The sequence below is a fragment of the Bemisia tabaci genome, chromosome 8 (genome assembly GCF_918797505.1).
Source record: "Bemisia tabaci chromosome 8, PGI_BMITA_v3".
Taxonomy (NCBI): Eukaryota; Metazoa; Arthropoda; class Insecta; order Hemiptera; family Aleyrodidae; genus Bemisia; species Bemisia tabaci.
The window spans coordinates 2,078,433-2,101,540 of NC_092800.1; the positions used below are offsets into that span (position 1 = coordinate 2,078,433).

Genomic DNA, 23,108 nt, shown 5'->3' on the forward strand with positions numbered 1-23,108 from the left:
TCTCTTTTTACGGTCTCCACCCACGAGATTCAATAAACGCTTTTACGTCACGCAAACAGTCACGCCGCAAACCCCAATAAACGCACGACGTCGGGGACGCATCAAATAGTCGCTCTTCTGACGTAACAGCGTATCTCCGTTCCGACATGAGCCCCGGGAAGCGTGGTGTTATACGGAAGACAGGGCTCACTTGAAAATTGACTCGAGAACCGTCATGACGCTAAAGAAGGGAAGGAATATATACTTCCAGGACGTTTCCTCCCGGAAGCAATAGCACTTCCGTACTAAATGCTCGTTTATTGTTCTAACTTCATTAACGTCTCATTACTAGCGCCTCCGTACGGCGATCCCAATTCTGGATGAGGAGTGCCCAAGAGAAAGCGATAGACAAAGCTGTAGACAAAGCGACAGACAAAGCTTTAGTCAAAGAAGTCCAAGAGCAGTGTTCGAAACTCACAGGCGCCAACGGGCAAAATGCGCCAAAAAAATCGGCCATGGCGCCCAAAAAATGAGGGTTCTGCGCCAACGTGGCCCCCTGAAATTGCCCCTTAAAAATCTGAATTTTCATATTAGGTGATTATTCGAAATTTTCAGCACCAGAAGTGAGAGCTTTTTCTGTTCTTCCCGATTTCACCATTTGTGCTCTTGTCTTCCCCAAGTTACAGCTACTCACTAGTTCTGTCACGAAAACATATTGCGTCTAACTTTTCCACTAAATGCGCCGTAACATAAAGGCGAAAAGTCAATTTGGCCCCTAAAAAATCTTCAATGACGCCTAAAAATCGGGCTTGATGCGCCACATGGCTCCCGAAACTCAAAGGTGAGTTCCGAACACTGTCCAAGAGATAATGTAGCAATCTATAGGTTGACACCGATGGTTTTTATAGACTGAGGTAGATCATGTTGGACTAAGTATTGGCTCTCTCGTGGGCTAGCGTTAGTTACTCAATTACTAACTTCCTTTGTCTATTGCTGCATGAGCGGAAAAACCCAAGAAATCTATAATCGTTCTTCGTAATTAAATCCCGCAAGACTGCGGCGATCTGGTGCTATTTGCGAGCGTTCCCTTCGGACCAGCGTCGGTATGGGCGGAACGCCTCCCGCGCAAGAAACCCCTTCATTTACGAAAGATACCTCCCGTCCGCCTTGGCGTCGAATAAGTCGTATCCAAGTTTACATGCGCTGTGTTCACATTTAGCCTTCTGCTTCCTCATCAAATCGCCGGGAGAATTGAGCGAAACGATCATTGCAGAGCAGTCGTAATGCATATCGCGTGGACATATTTTCTCGCTGTTTAATTACTCATGTTTACTAGAAAGAATCCAATACAGATGACAATAATTTAAGCTGATTTTCTATTGGTCTTTATGTGGAGTCGTGCATGTGATAATGAGAGAATATAAAAGAGTAAGACTCTTCCTTGCATGACAGCTCGTGGTACAACTGAACTTGAACTTTTATATCGAGGTGAAAAATGAGCTTCGACTACGAGGTTGCACCCGAAGCCCTCATCCTAAATTCGTTTGAAGTAACATCTCGGAATAAATCATTAGATAGGGAAAGATTTTAAGAATCTCAAAATATGTTTCCTAACCAAAATCGGATGCAAAACCTTGTTAAATATCCTTAACATACTCAAAATCAACACGTAAGATAGAAACTGGGGACTATTATTCTGAATCGAGTAAAAAAACGCAAACTTTCAGATCTCGGAAAAAAGAACCAAAATCAATGTAAAACAAATCTGGCCACGAAACAAACTACGCCGGCAAATAGTTATATTCTCGTCTTATAAAATTTGCCTCTTCCTTAATTCATCGTTTTCATAGTCTTTTCAAAAAACGATGCACCAAAAAAAAAAAAAAAAAAAAAAAAAAAAAAAAAAAAAAAAAAAAAAAAAAAAAGGAAGAAATACTTCATCGAACATCTCAATAAAATAAACTAATTATCGAATTTCTCGATTCTAGTTGTCTTTTTGTCTTTGGTTTCCGTGATGAGTCGGAATTTGGAACCGACCGAACGGAAAACACCGATCTCTCATTTTGGGCGCTTCTGGGTACCAGATGCGCCCTTTCCAGCCGTTCGACTCCCCCGATGTAACATGTACTATACTACATACCGTTTTGCCTTATGGGTAATGACGCCATTCTGGTACACCCGGGAAAATTTGATTTTTTTCTGCATCTGGTATTCGTAAAAGTTTTCGTGAAATGTTTTGCTTTTAAGCATAACAATCTCGCACGGACGTATTACCTGGTTAAACTATTTTGGGGCTTCGTTATGCTTAAATGCCTCATATTCGAGGTTGTAGTTTCAGATTGATTCGAAAAAATCACGAACAGTCACGTGATCTCTTCATTTTAGTGACGTATTACTGTGCTATTTTGTGATTGGTTCATTTTCTCGGCGCAGCATCGTCAAGCGTCAGCTGTTTGCGGCTCTGGGTTGAAGGTTTAAGGTTATGTCAGAGAGAATAGAAAGTTAGAGGCCCGACTTGATGCTAGGTAATTGAAACAGATGCGCTCGCAGCGCGCTCGCTGGCAACGTACGCAACTACTATTTTCTATTGTTTTCCAGAGACTAGCGGCGGGTATGTTGCTGCCGGACCACCTTCACGTAGGCAATTTGTTATACATCGTCCGTCCGCAATACTCTCGCTTGGCCGTATGAAAACGTTCCTCGCATGCGCAGTGTTAAAGAAGCGCCCTCCAACGCTTTGGCGTTGGAACTGCTTGTTTAAGTTAAACTTGAACATTCCCAATGTCTCCAATACGCTGTATCTGTAATTATGATGAGAAAATGTGTATTGATTCCGACCCAAAGACATATGTTAGGGATAAAAAATGATAAAAAATCGCGAACTCGCTTATGCTAGGTATACCTAGCACAAGTGAGTTCGCCGTTTTTTATCATTTTTATAAATTTGTCTTGTGACTGTCCCCTACGAAAGTTTCTATATGTTAGAGATCCCACACGGCTATCCTTCCTACCGTGTAAAAGTTCCTTGTAAAAGTCAACTCTCAGATTTCGTCGCTCCTTTAACGTGAGAGCATATATCAAACTCCACGTGCTCCCTGTTTTACACATGTCGCAGGCAATTAGTAATCGCCGGCAAATCGCAATCTATTCGTGTTGAATCAACAAATTAAAAACATTCAAAGTGAAAAAACGAGATAGGAAGTAGTGATTATTATGCTTTGAATTCAAACATACGCTATACCCTTCCTCTTGAATGCATGGTACCAGCTGGCACATTCGCGAGGTCTTGAAATGTAATCAATTATCTGCGTTGGGTTTGGTTTGGTTAAGCAACTAAACTAACTTCGCAGCAAAGCGGAGTGTATCGCTGGATTTGAAGGCGTTCCAAGCTGAGGTCGTGCCTTGAACTTCTTCGCTAAAGAAAATTTTACCAAATCGATGTCATTGTAATTGCAATTTGACGAATTGACAAGTACGGAGCTTGCAAATTGCCGGCGATTGCTGACTGCATGCGACATATATAAATCCATGCTTTCTCCGGGCCGATTCTTGAAATTGAAAGACAAAGCCATGGACAAAGAGGACAAAAGGTATCTGGAAGAATCTTATCGGTATGATGGGGTGGTTGCATGGAAAAAAAGGGGTAGATAATAAACCCAACAACGGCAACCCACGAAAGACACTATAGTTAGTCCATCATTTTCTCCCTTAGTCTATAACAAACACCCATTTCGACCAATAGGATTGCTCCATACACCCTGTGTCTTCTTTGTCTATTGCTTTGTCTATCAATTTCAATAATCAGCCCGCTGGGGCTCATGCGGCAATCGCGATACGCCCATACCTCAGAGGTACGACGAGTTGTTTACTGACCGAAAATTCTTATGACCTGCTCTACCGTGCCAAGGAAAAACGCCGTATGAGGCTTCAGACGTTGCCGAATTTCCCTCGATAAAAACCGAATTTACAAAAGGTGCTCAAAAGTTGCACTGGTACATTTTTGTGAAATATTAACTTGTTTGAGCCGATTTCGCAACCTTGAGTCAGAGTTCCGTCCCTTCGCGCGAGAAACGACAAATCGTCGAGCGATACTAAGTTAATTTGCAATTTGCGTAGCGAAGGTTTTCATCCCGACTTTCACCAGTTATCATTGGGGCTAATTTTATTTGATTTTACGCTCAACAAGTTTCTCATCAACCATCATTAGGCAAAACTTATTGTTGGAAGGTGGTGGTGGTGGTGGTTTACTCATTTTTACTTGCCTCCATTTTGCCGTTCTAAGGAAAAACACCGTATGAACCCTCGGCCGTTACCAAATTTCCTTTGACAAAACATAATTTTTCGGGAAATTTGCGAGTATTTTTCTTTTGATTTTTCAGAGAATTTTGTCCCCACTTTAATCTGAAACATCTAAAAATTTCAAGGACAATAATCATAACCTTCTTAGAAAATAAATATTTTCCGAGAGGAAATATGACAACATCTGAATGCTCATACGGCGTTTTTCCTTAGTGTTCCTCTCTATGCGTCATAGGTTATCCCTTGAGCTGAAGGAGCGCTCGCCTGGTTTGCGTCGTCGTTTTTTGACGTCGCACAGTGGATTGAGTCAATTAGCGAGGTCGGACACTAAAGTTTTTACTATAACTGCTAATTTTGATGTTTAATTTGTCGTATTTTACAGTTTGAGGGGTGCTTTCAGGAGAAAATTTTACGAGGAAACCAAGGGAACCACTTTTAAAATTTCAAAGTTGTGTATAAAGGGAGTTATGAGCGTTTAAAGTTTCCAAATTTTGTCCGACCTCTCTTATTGACTCGCTCCTCTGTGCGTCGGAACCGGAACAAATTATTCAATTCATCGGGAAAGGCGCCTGGCGTGGCTTTAATCGACTAATAATCTCATTAGCGTGCAAGTTCCGAGCTGACTCGATTTGGAGCGCCGTGCCGCGGAATTGCTCACAGAGATGATTAGCCCCAACTTTTACGAGACCTCCTCCAGAATGCTCCAGGGTAAAATTTAGAGTGGGAGTTCAAGAGTGGCGGGCGAAAAAAGTTTCATAAGAGCAATGAAAAAGGACCTGCGGGCTGCTTATCGACATTGATAGACAAAGCGATGGACAAAGAAGACGACGAAAAAAATGTAACGATCCTATTGGTTGGAACAGGTAGTTCTTAGAGTACATATATTGAGAGAGTATGGCAACCGGTGTTACCACCTCTGATTGGCTCAGCCATCTTAGGCTGAGTGGAGCCCTTAGGACCCAAAAATGGCGGACGCCATAAGTTGATGTAATGCAAAATGACTCAAAATATAGTTTTCTTTGCTTATCGTATCGGTAAATTTACCCAAACGCACTATTGCAACTACTTTACATATTTTTAAGGCTAATCGTGTGCAATTTTCGAGAAATATTATCTTAGATGTAGTAAGGTAAGGTTGGCAGCAAGTGCGGTTGGTGATAACTGTCAAAAGTTGGCAATGACCCCCCTCCCATCCTCAAAAACCAAAACAAAGCACCGCCATCTTTGGGTCCTAAGCCTCTCCATGGGGCCCAGTGGCCATACTTTCTTTATATAGGTACTCTAGAGTACCTTTATAGACAGAGTATGGCCATTTCTGTTCCGGTTTTTCATTGGTCGCGAGCAAATAGGCTGACACGATGCTCTTAGGGCCGTAAATAAACAAACAACATGGCCGTTATCAGCAAGCAAGATTGAGGTTATGCACATCTTACATCCTCCTGTGATAAAGGTGAAAGGCAATTTAACAATGTTTTCATGTGTTTTTCGTGTGCTATTCGTAGATATGCTCGTTTAAATTGTTACTGCCGCATAATTGAAATTTTTGTCAAATTTAGCTTCTCATCGATGTTACGGTGAGCCGCCATCTTGTTTGTTTATTTCCGGCCCTAAGAGCATCATGAAGCCTAAAAACTCGTTGACCAATCAAAAAGCGGAACAGTTTTCCTGTAGTAAAAAGATACGAATGGCCATACTCTGTCTATAAAGGTACTCTAAGGTACTCTAGGTCTGATACTCGGATCGCATTTAGCAAAGAAGAACCAGCGCAATTGTCGTATGGCCCGGTATGCTGCCGTGCTAAGGAAAAACGACGTATGAACATTCGAGAGTTGCCAAATTTCCCCAGATAATATGTTTATTTTTCAGTGAAGTTTTCAGGGACTTCAGGTGAAATCGCGAACAAAATTATCTGAAAAATTGGAAGGAAAATATTCTTAATTTTACCAAGAGATTCGTGTTTTATCAAAGGAAATATGGCAACGCCTGAAGGGTCATACTGCGTTTTTCCTTAGCACGGCAGTATGGGGAGCTAGTATTGTGCGTAGAGTTTCAATCGGACGTATTTATGCTGAAAGGAACTATGTACATATGGTTTGAGCGCAACAACTTCCTTTTAGCATGAATACCTCAAAATCGCCACATGTCTGGAGATCCATTCCTTCTGCCTGTCTGGCGATCCTTCACAAAATGTTTCTGTGATTGAACGTATTCATTCATGATAAAAGGAGCTACGTTGGACGCAAACCCTATGCACATAGTTCATTTTATCATAAATACGTCCGATTCAGGACTGCTGAGGCGACCTTGATGAGTTTTTCTATCCCCAGGCTTCAGTGGCGTGGTGTGCTTTGCAATGTATCCGTCGAAGGAAAATGGTAAAATTAGGTATTTTATCAAATGCCTTGGCAGACAGTCAAATTCGCAGAGGTTACGATGTTTCTTATGTCTGCACAGAGACCTCTCGAATTTCCAATATTTTAAGAGTAAAAATCCATAAAAGTTCAGACTGTAATTGCATTTCCCGTTGGACATTTCTTCAAATGTCCAAATTGTGAAATATGCTTTTTTTTATTAGATCCTGTGTATTTTGAGACAAATGTGCATTCCAGGACTAGAAACAACTTATTTATCATTTTCTGAAGCACATGTCCGCAGAGAATTCCTTCCCACACGATCAGAGCATTATTTTGTCTACAGTTAATAAAATAATCAGAATTATTTCAGTCTAAGTAAGAATATTTGACTATTTGCCTAGGCATTTAACCAAATGCCTAATTGGACTATTTGTCTTCGATATATCCATTGGTTTATCATTTAAATAAAGGAACATGATCGATAAACAGGGTGTTTGCGACGAACACCTTCATAATCGATTCTTCTCCATAGCTTTAAATGGGGAGATATCGAGAGTCGATCATTCACTCTTGGCCACTGCTCCGCTTCTGTTTTCTGCGCGTGAGATAAAACCCGACTGAAATGCGGATTGAAACTCGTTAAACGATCGGAAAGCGTCGGATTGAGCCCTCGCTTATCGGAGGGCTTGACGCGGGATGACGTCATAAAAAGAGGGCCGAAATCGACGGTCAAAACCTCGGCCTAATTCTGCAGCGCGCCCGTGATCCTCCTACCCGCTGCAGCAACACGGCATTGGATTTAATCTCCCGACTCGGGACATAATTGAGAGGGATTTAAGGGATTTCCACCTCGTCCCTGTTAATCCACGGGCCCCTGGAAAAAAGGGCGGTAAAAATGAAATTCTGCGATTAACATGCCGATCCTTCCACCTCTCTGTCTTCATCATCGCTTCCTTTTTTCGTCATATTTTTATTCTTTGACGTGCTCTATTGTACTTGGAAGTTACATCGTCTTGTTCTCGGAGAAATGTTTCAATTCATCTAATATTTTGATTTGCAAAATCAAACGAATGCCAATTTATTCGTCAAATAGAAATTAGCAAATCCATCTAAAATATGAGGAAAATCTAAAATGGAATTTTGGATTGGAAAAAATGGAATTTGTGTGATTTGCTCCCTGTCATTGCATGGAGAATATTCGTCTTGATGTAGACGTGGACTCTCAGATATCCCCTCCATTTTGGCCTCAACTTAGGAGCTTTTTTTGAGCTTGGGAGTTGATTCCAGAGAAAACAGTGGCACCATCGTGTTTCTCGCGAAATTTTACATATGAGTCTATAGTCAAATCGCAAATTCAGCTCTCAACTTGAGGCCAAAATGGAGGGGATATCCCACGCTATCCTGAGAGTCCACCTCTACATCAAGACAAACTCTCCATGCGAAGATAGGGTGCAAATTCATTAGCAGGGTTGCCGTATTTTACAGTTTTAGAGTCCCCAAATAAAGTGGCAGCCCTCTTAATGTATTTGCTCCCTATCTTCGCATAGAGAGTTTGTCTTGATGTAGAGGTGGACTCTCAGGATAGCGTGGGATATCCCCTCCATTTTGGCCTCAACCGGAGAGCTTTTTTTGAGCTTGGGAGTTGATTTCAGAAACAACCAGTGGTACCATCGTGTTTTTCGCGAAATTGTACATATGAATCTATAGCCAAATCGCAAATTCCTCACACATGCAACATCTCCATTTAGAGAAAATAGAATTAAATTATGGGCATGAAGGGAAGCTGGCAACGCTGTTAAACGGCGAATATGCGGCGTCACGTTCGTCGGTGCGGCGAGGCCTATCTCACGGGCGCCCGGGCGGTATCAAATCATCGACAGGCATCAAGTTGTCAGCCGACTTAACAGCCTTAACTCGGGCATCTGGATTCAATACACAGCGCCCAACTTCCCTAGCCAATCAAAAGCTCTTCAAACATGCCCCCACCCCCCCCCCCCCTGCATGGGGACTCGTCTTCCTTCGCCCCCGCGACTTAACGCGGCGCTCCATGATACTCGGCTAAATTCGGAGCCCCCCCCCCCCCTTCACTCCCTCCCCCCAGCCGTGACGCCGTGAATAGTTAAGCATTAACCAGGGAAGCGCTAAATCGGCCGTATCGGGGGTTTTTAACCTTAGATTGATGGACTCAGACCGTAGGATTCCCAATATATCGATAGCTAAAGTTCTAATCCACGTATCTCTGTTCGCAATGTTTAGTTTGACCCCCTGCCTTATTATTTTCCGAAAATGACACTCGCAGGTGGATCCGGACACTCAGATCGGGAGGCGTAAGGGGGTGGGAGGGCTCCTCCCGAAAATTTTCGAAATTTTAAAGCATCTATTATGCAGTTTGAGCCAATTTCGTCATGAAGAATTACCAAACATAAGCTTCCACTTTCATCTTCCTTCCCCCGTTTCTTCCCTTATTCTTTCTCCTTTTTTTTCGGGCAAACGGGGAGGAAGGGGAAGGGCAAACCCCCCTCCTTGGATCTGCTTATGATGACATTCCTTAATCTAATGCCCCAAACAGTCAAATAAGAGGTGTAGAGGTAGTGTTTAAGACGTAAAAACCCAAAACACAGGTTAAATATGAAAAATGGTTAGTTTTCCTGACCAAAAGTAGCAGAATACAACAAATTATTTTCAAAAAGTATAGAACGTTGAATGCCGAATAGTTTGTAGGGCTGAAATTCGTGTGCAATTAAGCAGAGGCGGATCCAGGAATTTGGCAACGCTGGATTTGCTCCATTTAAACCTATGCTAAATAATCGATTCTTGTTGGAGCACCTGGCCCCCCAAGAATCGATACATTTTCATAGGTTTAAATGGAGAAAAGACAGTGGTGCCAAAATGCTGGATCCGCCAATGCAATTAAGATTCTAATTGCGGAATCAGGAAGCGAGCACAGTTGATTCCTTTACCTGAATGCATAGCTACACAAATTGAAAAATACTCGGCTTATGCCACGAAAGAGCTGAATGCCGCAATCTTAAAGTTTATACAACATTGTCGGAAGTTAAATTCCTGACGCTGCAGGAGAAGCGAAGCAATTAGAGAGGCCGTGTCGAAAATTAATTAAAAGCTGAAAGTTAATTGCTGATACTTCGCATGGAAATAGAACTGACGAATCGTTTGAAGGGATATTTTTAGCCGCGTGTAGATTTGCAGATGTTCTGCGCCAACATACGTGGTTCCTGTGCTGCCAGACTTCAAATATTTTAGTTTTTGGTCCTCGGATTTCTACCTATGGTAGCTTAAAAAGGACGCATGTCTCAACGAGACGTACTTTAATCAAAAAGAACTACATCCATTCTGACGTGAAATCTGAGATCCAGTTGAAAACATGCATGATAGGGCTCAATTCAAAATGGACGTTAATTTAGTTATATTATTCCTGCTTCTTAATTTTTAATCATTCTACAACAATTATCTTTTTGCAAAATACAACCCTGGCTTTAGAGCCCTTATACTACGTTAGTTTTTTTGCATTATATCGTAGATTTGAGTTCCTTTTATTATTTAGTTAAATTACTCCTGCGTCATAATTTTTAATTATTCTGCAAAAATTATTCATTTGCAAAGTACAATCCTGGCTTTAGCGCCCTTAAACTACGGCCTTAACGGTCGAAACTGAAGTAGCGGCACAGGAAAACCGAAAAACCAAGCGGGGACGGTACTTCAATATTAAGCTTCCATCGCCTTGCTGAGGCGCAGGGATACAACTATTTGAACCCTCCGGAACGCGTGAGGTATCACGCTTCAATTGAAGGCGTTTTCGAATCTTCTGTATTTACATGATGAGATTTTCCAATTTTTTGTTGCATTATATTGTAGATTTGAGTTCCTTTTATTCTTTAGTTAAATTACTCCTGCCTCTTAATTTTTTAATTTTTCTGCAAAAATTATCCATTTGCGAAGTACAATCCTGGCTTTAGCGCCCTTAAACTACGGCCTTAACGGTCGAAACTGCAGTAGTGGCACTCCATTTAGATGGCGCAAGTTTACTTGCCGCAAACGTCCGCTTGCCCAAGTCTCGGGCTGGTTTTTTCACGGAAAAGTCAGGATTTTTTTAACATAAAGAGCATGACTGCATCACTAATTCTCACTCATAATTCAATTGTTTACATGAAACCTGGCCGGAAGTTTTCCGGTTATATTTGGTTGCCGGATGAGAATTTAGAAAACATTAAGTTCGCGTGTGGACAAGGATGAAATCGGTTTTTTTTGGCGGGGACTAAGAAGGAAATAAAGAAAAGAGGGAGAGAGGCTTGGTCAAAAACCAAATTACCGAGTTACAAGTCGCCAACTTGTCTGTGACTTGATCCACTGGCGATATATTGCATCAATCATGCCGAAAATCTCGGTAAAGTTTGAATTTTTAGCCAAAAAAAGGATGATAGCCCCTGCGCGGTGGCAAGTCATTTTTCCTAAAACATTTTTTCCTACTGCAGTTTTTCCTGATACTTTTTTCCTACTCGTTTTTTGTCCCATCACAGTTCACATCCTACGAGTGAGATGTCCTACTGGATTTTTTCCTAGGGGCATTTGTCCTAAATTCAATTTTAAAACTAGGGGATCGAGAGAGTAAAAAAACAACATAGGTACCTCACAAGTTAAAGTTGTGGCGAGCTTCATCCTCCTTCTTAAATTGAGGGTATAGAAGGCTCAGCTTGTGATGTCTCCTGTTCACGCGCTTATATTCGGCTCACTGAGAAAACTTTACTCTGTCTGAAAAATTTCACTCTACTCTACTCATGTTTACGTTTCAATTATTATAGGATTATTAGGACAAACACCCTTAGGAAAAAAGCCAATGGGACATCTCACTCGTAGGACTAACTGTGATGGGAGAAAAATTGAGTAGGAAAAAAGTATTAGGAAAACCTGATGTAGGAAAAAAAAAATTAGGAAAAATGACCTAGCACCCCCCTGCGCATGTGCCTAACGAATCATTCTAAAACAAAAATTTGGAAAAATCAGAGAAATGAAAGACTGGATGGATTGAATTCGAAGTCTTTTTCCAAAACAGGATTCTGCGTTCATTTCTCTGAATTTTTCCAATTTTTGGTTCAGATTGATTCTTTAGGCTCATGCATAGGGACTCTCGTCATTTTTTTCGCTAAAAATTCAAAATCCGTCAAGATTTTTGGCAGAGACGATGAGATATAATGGGCGCCAGACCGTCCACGCCAGAAACCTTGACGAATCACCATAGATCAAAAGGAACTATATCCATTTTGACGTGAACCATGAGATTCATAAGAATACACGCATGCTAGGGCTCATATCACAATGGTATAGTTCCACTTGTTATAAATGCGTCCAATCAAGAGAGTGAACGCTTAAAACGTAATTTGACGCCTCCGAGCGGCCGCGGCGTGAACATTCTACCTCAAAGAAGAAGACGAGAATTATAACGCCTTCAATTTTGCGGCTATGCAACGCGGACATCCCTCGAACACGTATTGTTGTATCTAGGCGTTGTGATTGTGAGAATACGGTTTGATTGAAGGCGTCTCTTCTTGATGCCACAGCAACGCTATGATGCGCCTGTGAATCAAGTCAGGGAAAGGTTGGCAACTTGTAATGCTGTTATTTGATTTTTGTCAAAACCTCTCACCTTTTCTTCTTTCTTTTCTTCTTCGTCTTCGTCGCCAAACCTACTTCATCCTTTTCCGCACTCGAACTCAATATTTGCTAAACTCTCATTCTCCAATCAAATATAAACGTAAAACTTCCAAACAGGTTTCTCGTAAGAAATCTAATTATGAGTGATTTTTGACATAATCGCGCGCTAGAAACCGCGACGAATCACTAATACTGCCGTGCCAAGGGAGAACGCCGTATGAACATTCGAAAGTTACCAAATTCCCCTTAAAAACATGTATTTTTAACGACATTCATGCACATTTTTCTTTGAAATTCGCAGATGTTTTAGATTCAGTTGCGTATGAAATTGTCTGAAAATTTTGGGAAATATATCCACAATTTTTCCAGTAAATTCGGTTTTCATCGGAGGAAGCTTGGCAGCGTCTGAAGGTTCAAACGGCGTTCTTCCTTAGCACGGCAGAACACATCCAACTAAAGTACCTATATAGGGAGGGTATGGACATGTCGAAAAGTTTGAAGTCATAGGTGATGGAGCTTTTAGAGCCCAAAAGGGTGGGCAATCTATGAATTCAAATTATCCAGAGTGATTTATAGTCTTAATTGTTGGGAACTGTCGCTGGTAAAGCACGTATTTGACTTAGTTTTTGCATAAATTTTCTGATTTTTGCGGAAGAATGCTTACTTATGGATTTTCTTGTCCATTTTCGTTTGATATTGGAGTCTAAAGACTGACAGTGACATTTTTCGTTTCCAAAGGTTACCTACCCTTTTGGGCCCTAAGAGCTAGAGTACCTTTATAGACAGAGTATGGCCATTCGTATCTTTTTACTACAGGAAAACTGTTCCGCTTTTTGATTGGTCAACGAGTTTTTAGGCTTCATGATGCTCTTAGGGCCGTATATAAACAAACAAGATGGCGGCTCACCGTAACATCGATAAGAAGCTAAATTTGACAAAAATTTCAATTATGCGGCAGTAACAATTTAAACCAGCATATCTACGAATAACACACGAAAAACAAACGAAACATTATTAAATCGCCTTTCACCTTTATCACAGGAGGATGTAAGATGTGAATCTTCCTTGCTGATAACAGCCATCTTGTTTGTTTATTTACGGCCCTAAGAGCATCGTGTCAGCCTATTCGCTCGCGACCAATGAAAAACCGGAACAGAAATGGCCATACTCTGTCTATAAAGGTACTCTACTAAGAGCTACATATTTCCAGATGTCCATACTCACCCTATATAGGTACTCTACATCCAACTCGTAAGGGGACAATGTTGTGTTGGGGATCGCGGTCCGGCAACAGCCGAGCGTGGGGTTCGGTTTTAATTCGCGGAATCCGATTCCGGGCTTGGCGTTGGGCATTACAAATTACGCGGACGTGTCCGTGTCGGGCGGGAAACCGAAGCAGCTGTTTACAAAAAGCAAAATGACTTATCCGAGCGGCGCGGCGCGGCGCGTGGATTTCGTTAAAATATAACGAGTCGTTTCGCGCGATCCGCGAAGCAAGACACTCGTACTCCGCCCGATCAAAGCCAGCTGTTCCGCAAAACCAGCTTCACAACTCGAATAAATTCCCCGTCTGGTTTCAGGCGTGCGCCATGGAAAAATCTCTTGTAATTTAGTTCGCTCCCGTGCGGGGCTCCGGGTCGATACGCCGAGTAAACATTTTTTTGTTAATGTATACAGTGATCTCAAGAAAGGAATCACAACAATATTGAACAGAAAGTGGACAGAGAGGATGCAAAGCTCCAAGTTGGAGAAGATATTATTAAACCTAAAGACAATATGAGATACCTTGGCTTTCAACTCGGAAAGAACTTTAACATGAGTTGTCATATAAACACCGTTTGTGAGAAAGCAAGGAAAGTAGCAAAATGATATAAGTCAGTGGCGTGGCGTGCTTTGCGATACATCAATTGTCCTGCCATTTAAGCCTATGGTAAAGAATCGATTTTTAAGGTGTACGCTGCGAACACCCTGACTATCGATCCTTTTCCATTGGTTTAAATGGCACAACAATCGATAAATCGCAAAGCACGCCACGCCACTGATATAAGTTCTTACTACCGAATGTCAAAGGACCCTCTTTTCTAAAAGAGAAACTAATAATCAATGCAATCCTTTCCATAATCTTTTATGGAATCCAAATATGGCACGAAGGAATGAAGTTAAAGAAAAACATAAAGACTATTAGACAAACAATAAGACCCCTCAAATTGTCCCTCTGCAGTGGGTACCGGACGTGTTCCGATTTTGCCTTGGATGTGATCTCGGGCATCCCCCCTCCTGAATTGATGGTCGAAGAGAGAATAAGAATCATGAATAAAACAGAAGATAAGAGTGAGATAAGACAAAATATATTAGAGAAATGGTACAACGAAATTTATTGGAAAGGCGACAGAGAAAGATGGACTAGAACAATTATTGGCAATAGTTTCTTTGAGTGGATTTACAGGGGGCATGGTGTCCCTGATTACTATCTGTCACAGTTCTTGACAGGACATGGCTGCTTCGGTTCGAGTCTACACAAATATAAGATCAGAGAAGATCCGGGATGTTTCATATGTGGTGCGAAAATGGATGACCCTGATCATGCATTTTTCCAATGCACATACTTCAACACCGAAAGAGATGCGGCCCAGGCGGCCGTGAATTGCGAAATAAACGCTACTTCAATATTAAACTTCCACGACGAGATTTTCCAAATTTTTTTGCATTATATTGTAGATTTGAGTTCCTTTTATTATTTAGTTATATTATTCCTGCTTCTTAATTTTTAATCATTCTACAACAATTATCTTTTTGCAAAATACAACCCTGGCTTTAGAGCCCTTATACTACGTTAGTTTTTTTGCATTATATCGTAGATTTGAGTTCCTTTTATTATTTAGTTAAATTACTCCTGCGTCATAATTTTTAATTATTCTGCAAAAATTATTCATTTGCAAAGTACAATCCTGGCTTTAGCGCCCTTAAACTACGGCCTTAACGGTCGAAACTGAAGTAGCGGCACAGGAAAACCGAAAAACCAAGCGGGGACGGTACTTCAATATTAAGCTTCCATCGCCTTGCTGAGGCGCAGGGATACAACTATTTGAACCCTCCGGAACGCGTGAGGTATCACGCTTCAATTGAAGGCGTTTTCGAATCTTCTGTATTTACATGATGAGATTTTCCAATTTTTTGTTGCATTATATTGTAGATTTGAGTTCCTTTTATTCTTTAGTTAAATTACTCCTGCCTCTTAATTTTTTAATTTTTCTGCAAAAATTATCCATTTGCGAAGTACAATCCTGGCTTTAGCGCCCTTAAACTACGGCCTTAACGGTCGAAACTGCAGTAGTGGCACTCCATTTAGATGGCGCAAGTTTACTTGCCGCAAACGTCCGCTTGCCCAAGTCTCGGGCTGGTTTTTTCACGACTTGTCAAGCTTGGTAGCAGAAAATGCAGGAGGCTGCACTGCTCTGAGGATTGGCCCAACAAGGCCGAAACGCATCTGCAGTTGCCTTCCTGAATGGACGTAACTATAGAGTTGCACCAAACACCATATCTCTTTGAGGGAAAACTGTGCTCATATGAGCTTTTTCCCTCTGTATTGAGATTTTCAGCTGTATGCTGAATTTTTTAACGCATGTTGGAGAAAATATCCATCATACTGAATTATTAATGGTTGATGGTTCAAAATCTCTACTACGTTTCATCCATTGTAATTAAATCAAAATGCAATTAGTGTATCTTTTACTGAATATTTGTCATGGTTATCGCAAGGATGAAGACGTAAAACGTCAGAAAATGCACCCAATATTTCCCTCTCTAAGATATAACCTATCACTGGAGACTCTGACACACCGCAACCAAGAAACGCCCCTCCTGCACCCAACTCCTCTATTAGACTCCATAATGTTTAACAGGGAAAGGGTTATCCGTAGAATTCTTTACCATGTCGTTTTTTTCAGCCGTGTAAGAAGACCCCTTATATTCCAAAAAAAATAAAATAAAATAGACATAAACTTGGTTGCTCTTCGGCGAAGTTAATCCAACTATTTTGGCAGCCTGTGACTCGAGCCCGACTGAGGAAGCAAAGACTCCTCGGTTCGCAGTTTGGAAGAGTATACAATTCTGTTTTGAAGCTGCGGAGCTGTGCGAGTTGATTCGGCGCGGCGCAGCGTCACTGAGCAGTTGTATTACTTAACTTGAGCAATAATGTCGTTACTTTTGAAACTTTCCTCATATTTTCGCCTGTTCCTCTGATCCCGGGATTCTCTTTCCCCGCCTCTCGAACAGGACGCCTAAAGCGCTGCACCGAAAAATAAGTCTATTTACTGCAAGGAAAGGCTAAACTTTACGACTTAGCGCTCCTCTATTTTTACCTCCAGGATGCCCTTTTACCTCCCCTTGTTCTTTTCTTGCTCTCTTTCTCCCTTCCTCCCCCTCTCTTTACCCTTTCATCTTCGTTGGCTTTGTTTTTCTACCTTCGAGGTTCGTGACGCCTTCAAATCATCGTCTCCCTTACGGTAGAACCAGTGGCGTGGCGTAGGTGATCGATTATCGATATTTCGTCACCTTCCAGGCAAAGTATCACAAGCGCCATGCGACGTTTAAAAATTTCCGCCGCCATTTTATTTTTTTACAGAGAAATTGATCAACGAGGCTGTCCGAAAATTTCACTGAATTTTCTTTGTGCTGCCGATAAAATTTAGTGAAATTTCCAAACAGATTCAACCAACAATTTTTCAGTAAAGAAATAAAATGGCGGCGGAAATTTTTAAACGTCGCATGGCGCTTGTGATACTTTGCCTGGAAGGTGACGTTTTCTCCATTTGAAGCTGTAGTAAAGAATCGATTATTTAGGTGTTCGTTGCGAGCCCTTAGATAATCGATCCTTGTCCATAGATTTAAATAGCAGATCAATCGATTCATCGCAAAGCACGCCACGGCAAGAACGTAACTATATTTCATTCTTGCCAAATTTTTCCCCGTTAATTGCATTTTCACCGGGAGAATTGTTGTCATTCCTAATTGAAAATTCCACCGATTTTCTCCGCCGATCTCCGGCTAAAATTGGATGCAAAATTTGGACAAAAATTAATCAGCGATATATTCTTGTGGAAAATTGAATTTTTGTAGTCAATTTTGGAACTTTGGAATGGAGTTACGTTCCTTTTTCCGGAGAGCGACGAAACGTCCTTGAATATACTTAGATTTTTCACAAATTTTTAAGTAATTAAAAAAAGACTGCATAACACACGAAACGCGTACCACGGTTTGCGGCGGTGCATACTTCCTGTTATACAGTTTCCGCGAGATGTGCTTGTGAAAATCCGTCAGAACTTGGCAATGATAACAGCTGTCCACCGTGGTTTTATTGGTTACAAAGTGCTGAAAAACCATGCCCACAGAATAAAAAACAAGCGGGAGAGTTCTGATACTGTCGGTCGTATTAGAAAAGCGCTCAGGTGTTAGTAAATGTATTTAATGAAGAAAGGACGTATAAACTCCGTCGACTTGGCTGGGAAATGGAAATAAAACATCAGCTGATAGCAAACAAAGGTTACCAAGGAAACCGTAAACACGTATTTTTGTTTCCCGAAAATGAGCTCACCGTTGAGCTCATCTGGCGCGTTTTTTTAAGGCTTCATTTGAGTTCAACGATCAATTTCGATAAGAATTACTCCAGCGCTAAGAAATTTTCTTATAGACAAACGATCGAAACTACCTGCGCATTACGTTAAAAGCATAAAATACAGTTTTCACAGCTTTATTTATTTTAAAAATGAACCCCCCCCCCCCCCAAAAAAAAAAGACTACACATCGATGAGCTGGTGCGCCATTTAAACGCATTAGCACTAGTATACTAGTGCTCAGAGGCAAGTCGAAATCAAAAAGCGCTGCCTATCGGCTGAGCGCTTAAAAGCATTTGTTACCAAGTTCTTTTTGTGAGGGAAAGATCGCCGGAAAAGTTTGATGAGTAAAACGAGAAGAAACAAGTTGAAAAAACGGTAGGGTATTTTATTACGCCCCATTTTGAAAGTGTCATAATTCAGTCAATTTTCATCCAAATAAAGTGGCCTTTAACGCAATTGCTTCCTTTTAACTTTATCTTTCAAATGAGCTCAAGATCAGCTCAATTTGTTGATTATGGTTATTGAGTTACAGTGTCCGTCCGGGTCATTGTGGGGCAGCCTGTGTAGGTATTAACCAAACGGAGAACTGCTCGACTGCGTTTGTTTTGACGAAGATTGGAACACTCTGTCTGGATGCCTTGTTAATTTTGCAATTACTCAGTTTAATTTATTGAAATAAGCCGCCCTGGCACCCTAATATGCCATGAAAAAGATAAAGATCTTGCGACGAGCTTTGCTCTTTTTTTATTTCGAGCTTTATCCATCCTGTAAATTAAGTGCGACCATGACTTGAAAAAAAAACCCTACAGATTGAGGGATGCACATGGATGTGAGGAGCCGTTGGGGATGGCATATCGTCGCCCCTCTGACGTAGGGAAGCATCTCAATTTTCGCCTGAGCCTTGTTCCCCGTGCAACAGAACGCTCTCCAGAACTCATGTTGGAATAGAAATAGGCGCTCATGTCAGAGGACCGACGATATGAGTCGTGTGCACGGCAGAGATTTTATGGACTGGAAAACCGTATGGAAATGTTCGCAGCCTTATCGCCATTCGCCATATCCAACAAACCACCCGTCGCCATGCTGCCTTGTTTCCCTCACAAATCACTACATTTTCCATCACTTCTACGACAGTATCGAACATAACACTTTCCAATACTTGGTCTGCATTTTGCAATAAGGAACCACTATTTCTAAGTTCTGATCCGTCCATTAAAGCACCTGTCCGTACGTGGACATTAACGGAGCATATGTTGTTTCTAAAATAAGTCAGGAGTGGTGGTTCTTCATTGCAAGAGGAAGTCAACTTGTGACCCTCCGCACGGGAAAATAAGCTTCAGTTCACACAAACTCCAAATTTGGATCCAACTCGACAAAAATTTCTCCTACCCCTCTCCACCGCGGACAGTCACTTTTCAGTAAACATTTTAAATACATTTTTGGATGTAAATGAGCAAATCGCAGAAAATAGCTGAAAATCTGTCCCGATTTTTTTTATAATGCGTACAATCCAGCATGTGGACGTTGCTAGATTTATTCTAATGTAGTGCGAATTTCCTGGAAAATTTGTGAATACTTTCCTTTGAAATTTTCAGGGAATTTGTTTCACGATTTAATACAGCGCATCTGAAAGTATTGCAAAAACATCCGGATTGTGCGAAGCTGGAACACATACCTTTAAGTTACCATTTAATACAATGTTTAAGGAAACTGAGGAATGTATTTCGGGGGAAAATTTCAAAGAATTTCGACCGCAGCTAAATCTTGTGTATCTGAATTATTATCCAAACGTCAACAAAGTTGCAGTTCTGTCGAACTGGAGCATACTTTCGAGTCGCCATAAAATGCCAGATTCCAAACTGAAGTGTGTTCCAGCTCGGCAAATTAAGCCGACAACTAAACAATCGCAGTTATAAAATCGTATCGCCGAAATCATTTAAATCAGGGCGGACCGAATCTTTTGTGACATCGTCACCTTCGGCCAAAGTATCACAAGCGTCATGCGACGTTTCAACATTTCCGCCGCCAATTTATTTTTTTACAGAGAAATTCTTCAACGAAGCTGTCGGAAAATTTTACTGAAATTTCTTTCTGCTGCTGATAAAATTCAGTGAAACTCTGAATCAGATTCAACCAACGATTTCCCTTTAAAAAAATTAAAAGGCGGTGTGGAAATTTTGAAACGTCGCACGATGCTTGCGAAACTTTGACCGGAAGGTGGTGACATGAGCCCTGTCATGCATTTATCCCTATGGATTTTAAGGCTCATCTTGGAATAAATTTAGTTCCGTTAGATTTTAATACGTCTGATTCGCTGTTCACAATATTTTTTGAACGTTATGCCACGGCAGAGTTCAATATTTCAATATAAAACACTCGTTTCCTCCGAAAATCCCTGCCTTGGTTTTTTTCTCACGCAAACTGGCATCGATGGAGTCTTAAAGTATCCGCGTCGAAGCTTTTAAAATTTCGTCTCACCTTTTGAGTGCCGCTCAAATTAGCGGGAGAGCTGTAGCGGCGCTGCTTAAAACCAGAATCACTCAGCGGCGCTCAATTAAAATACGGGTGCTTACATGCACACAGATCTAACTCTAGGATTCACGCCCAACCCTAGAATGGGCCGAGGGGGGAAGGGGTGCATGGACCTACCTACATCCCATACATCCCTGGCCTCGAATCCGGGGTCGAAAGTGCCGTTTGATTACGTCCGGCCCATGACCGACCAATCCCCCGATTAGGAAATGATAAGAACGAGAAAGAAACTGTAATAGCATTGCCTCTTTAAAACAAATAAAAATAAAAAGGATTCCTGTCTTTCTTAATATGTTGGAGTGCCTTCAATTGCGTATGATATACTGTGCAATACCTATGGTGTGAAATAGTTGCTTGAGGCGCCGTGGCACGCTGCGGCGCGGCGGACGGGCGGCCAATGCGAAAGGCGCATTGGCGCCTACAAACCTAACGGGGATACTTCACGCATTGCGCAATGCGTGAAGTATCCCTGTTAGGTTTGTAGGCGCCAGTGCGCGTTTCGTGCTAGCAGCACGCCGCTCCGCTCTGTGTTAGGTTCCTATATTTAAACTCGTAAAATGTTTGCACACACTGCGTGGATTATACTCCTTTCAAATGATGAAAAAAAATATGTAATAAAGGAAAATATTATGTGCATTTTGTAAATATTGAGGTGATTCTGTGTTTGATGATTTCCAAAGCACTTTAATTTATATATTTTGTGATTTTACTGCGCTGCAGCGTAGTGTGCGCGCAACTATACGCTCAAAATTGGACTTTTTGACTCTAAAAGATCAATGAAAAAATGGGTTAAAATGAATGATTGCGAGTTTTTTTTTTTATTTTGTCCCCTCTTCAATTTATTTTTATAAGGTATCTTTCAACTAATCGACTCATCGACTAATATCGATGCCATCGCTTGGAAAACGTTTTACAAATATTTGCCACGTTTTAAAAATGTAAATGCTTTTCAAATGAAGTATAATATTTTCACTGAAAAAAGGGGAAGAAAAAGAGGGAGAAAAGTAAGTTTTCCCTCAAATTCGCATTTTATTGAAAGAAATTTGGCAACTCCTGAGGGCATATACGGCGTTTTTTCTTAGCATGGCAGGGTAAGTGTGACCGTGCATTAGAAAAGGTCCAAGGCTAAATTTGCTAATATAGGACAATTTTTATCCCTCAGGGTTGTTATTTTTTTGCACTTAAAAAACTGCACAAAACACACTTATAGACATATTTTATGTCTTTAAAAGGCTTATCTTAACTATTAAAAATACAACTTAACATTATTGACAAATTTCAACCATATTACCATCACTGAAAAATTTAAACTATAATCGACAAAAACTGTGATCTCTCAGGTGTAAAAAATCGGATTTTAAGAGCATCCCTGTCCTTTTGTATGATTGTTACATCTTAATTAAAAACTTTAATTTGACTGGATATTTTTTGCTTTCTGTTGCAGGTGAAAACCCAGCTGCAATGCAACACGGAGGAAAGGGACCCAGCTGGCTCCAATGCCCCTCTCTGTGGCTCATGTTAGCGTGTATATTCTTCTCATCGTCTTTGTCTAAAACGTAGTATTTTGAAAATTGTCTTTTGTAAATAAAAATCGCGTTAAGTTAATTTTATTATACTTGATCAGTTAAGTCAATAAATATTTCATTAGATTCGATCTCGCTTTGAAAATTATTTAATAACCTTGCCTCTCATCTGAGTGAAACTAGCGAACTGCAATAATTAGACCGAGTTTAACAGAAAGGAACCAACCCACATTAAGTTGAAACTGAGAAAAAGGGGTATGAAGTTTTAATTCTCCATGAGACTTAATGTAGGAGATTAATTTTAACCCCTCTTTTCACAAACCAATTTTCTGTTTCGACTTTGAGTTTTGGGCGGGACGAAATATACGACATGCGGAACTCAAAAATATTCTTAACTCAATTTTTCGAAAATGTAGGTAGGTTCCTTTCTGATAAACTCGGTCAAATAAAATTGTTACAAGAAAAATTATAACCTTTCCTAAAAAACCCTGAAAATTTAGATCTCCGTGGATGCAGTTTTGAGCAAAAAAGACAAGAAATCCTCCAATCAAAGATGGATTAAACATAAACAAAATGTAGTAAAAATTTTGTGGCTCCGTTCATCTCTGTCGAACTCGGTCGAATTTGGACCGTCTGCCAATTAACCGCCATATAGCCATTCACAGATCTGCTTTTCGAGCTCACAATACCTGCTCAAGTCAAAATGAATTCAAAGATCAATCTTGACAATCCAACTGACGATGTTTTCATGAAAAATTAATTTAATGATTCAAACAGTCCATAAAGGTAGGCAACTGAGCAAAACTTTTGGTCGATTATAAATGGTTCCATCAGTATTCATTTTTTCTTGCGTAAATGTATATTTGACTCTTCTTGCCGTCATTTGAAACGTGAAAAAGCGTAAATCAAAAGCTTGAACCTTTATGCCCATTTCAATTCAAACATGTGAGCGCAGGACGTTGTTGAGAATTTCTATCAGCTCTCAAATGCATTTGTAAATACAATAGTTCATGAAATGTTCCTGCGGGCGACTTTCGCGAATACCGCCGTCCAGCGGACTCGTGGGGTCATTTCCAAGCCGACTAGCTTCCTTTGGGCGCAATCGGAGAACTTTCGATTTTGACTCAAAAAATTTAGTC

The 23,108-nt window shown here is 40.8% G+C and overlaps 1 protein-coding gene across 3 annotated transcripts in view; it reads left to right on the forward strand.

Moving 5' to 3' along the window:
* LOC109030447 (limbic system-associated membrane protein) overlaps positions 1–22,100 on the forward strand; it is a 688,975-nt gene extending 666,875 nt beyond the window's left edge. For all 3 annotated transcript variants that reach the window (XM_072303110.1, XM_072303109.1, XM_072303108.1), the window contains one exon: positions 21,891–22,100. In XM_072303110.1, coding sequence (XP_072159211.1) covers positions 21,891–22,006 — 116 coding nt within the window. In that variant the 3' untranslated portion in view covers positions 22,007–22,100. The remainder of the gene's footprint in view (positions 1–21,890) is intronic.
* The last annotated feature ends 1,008 nt before the right edge of the window (positions 22,101–23,108 follow it).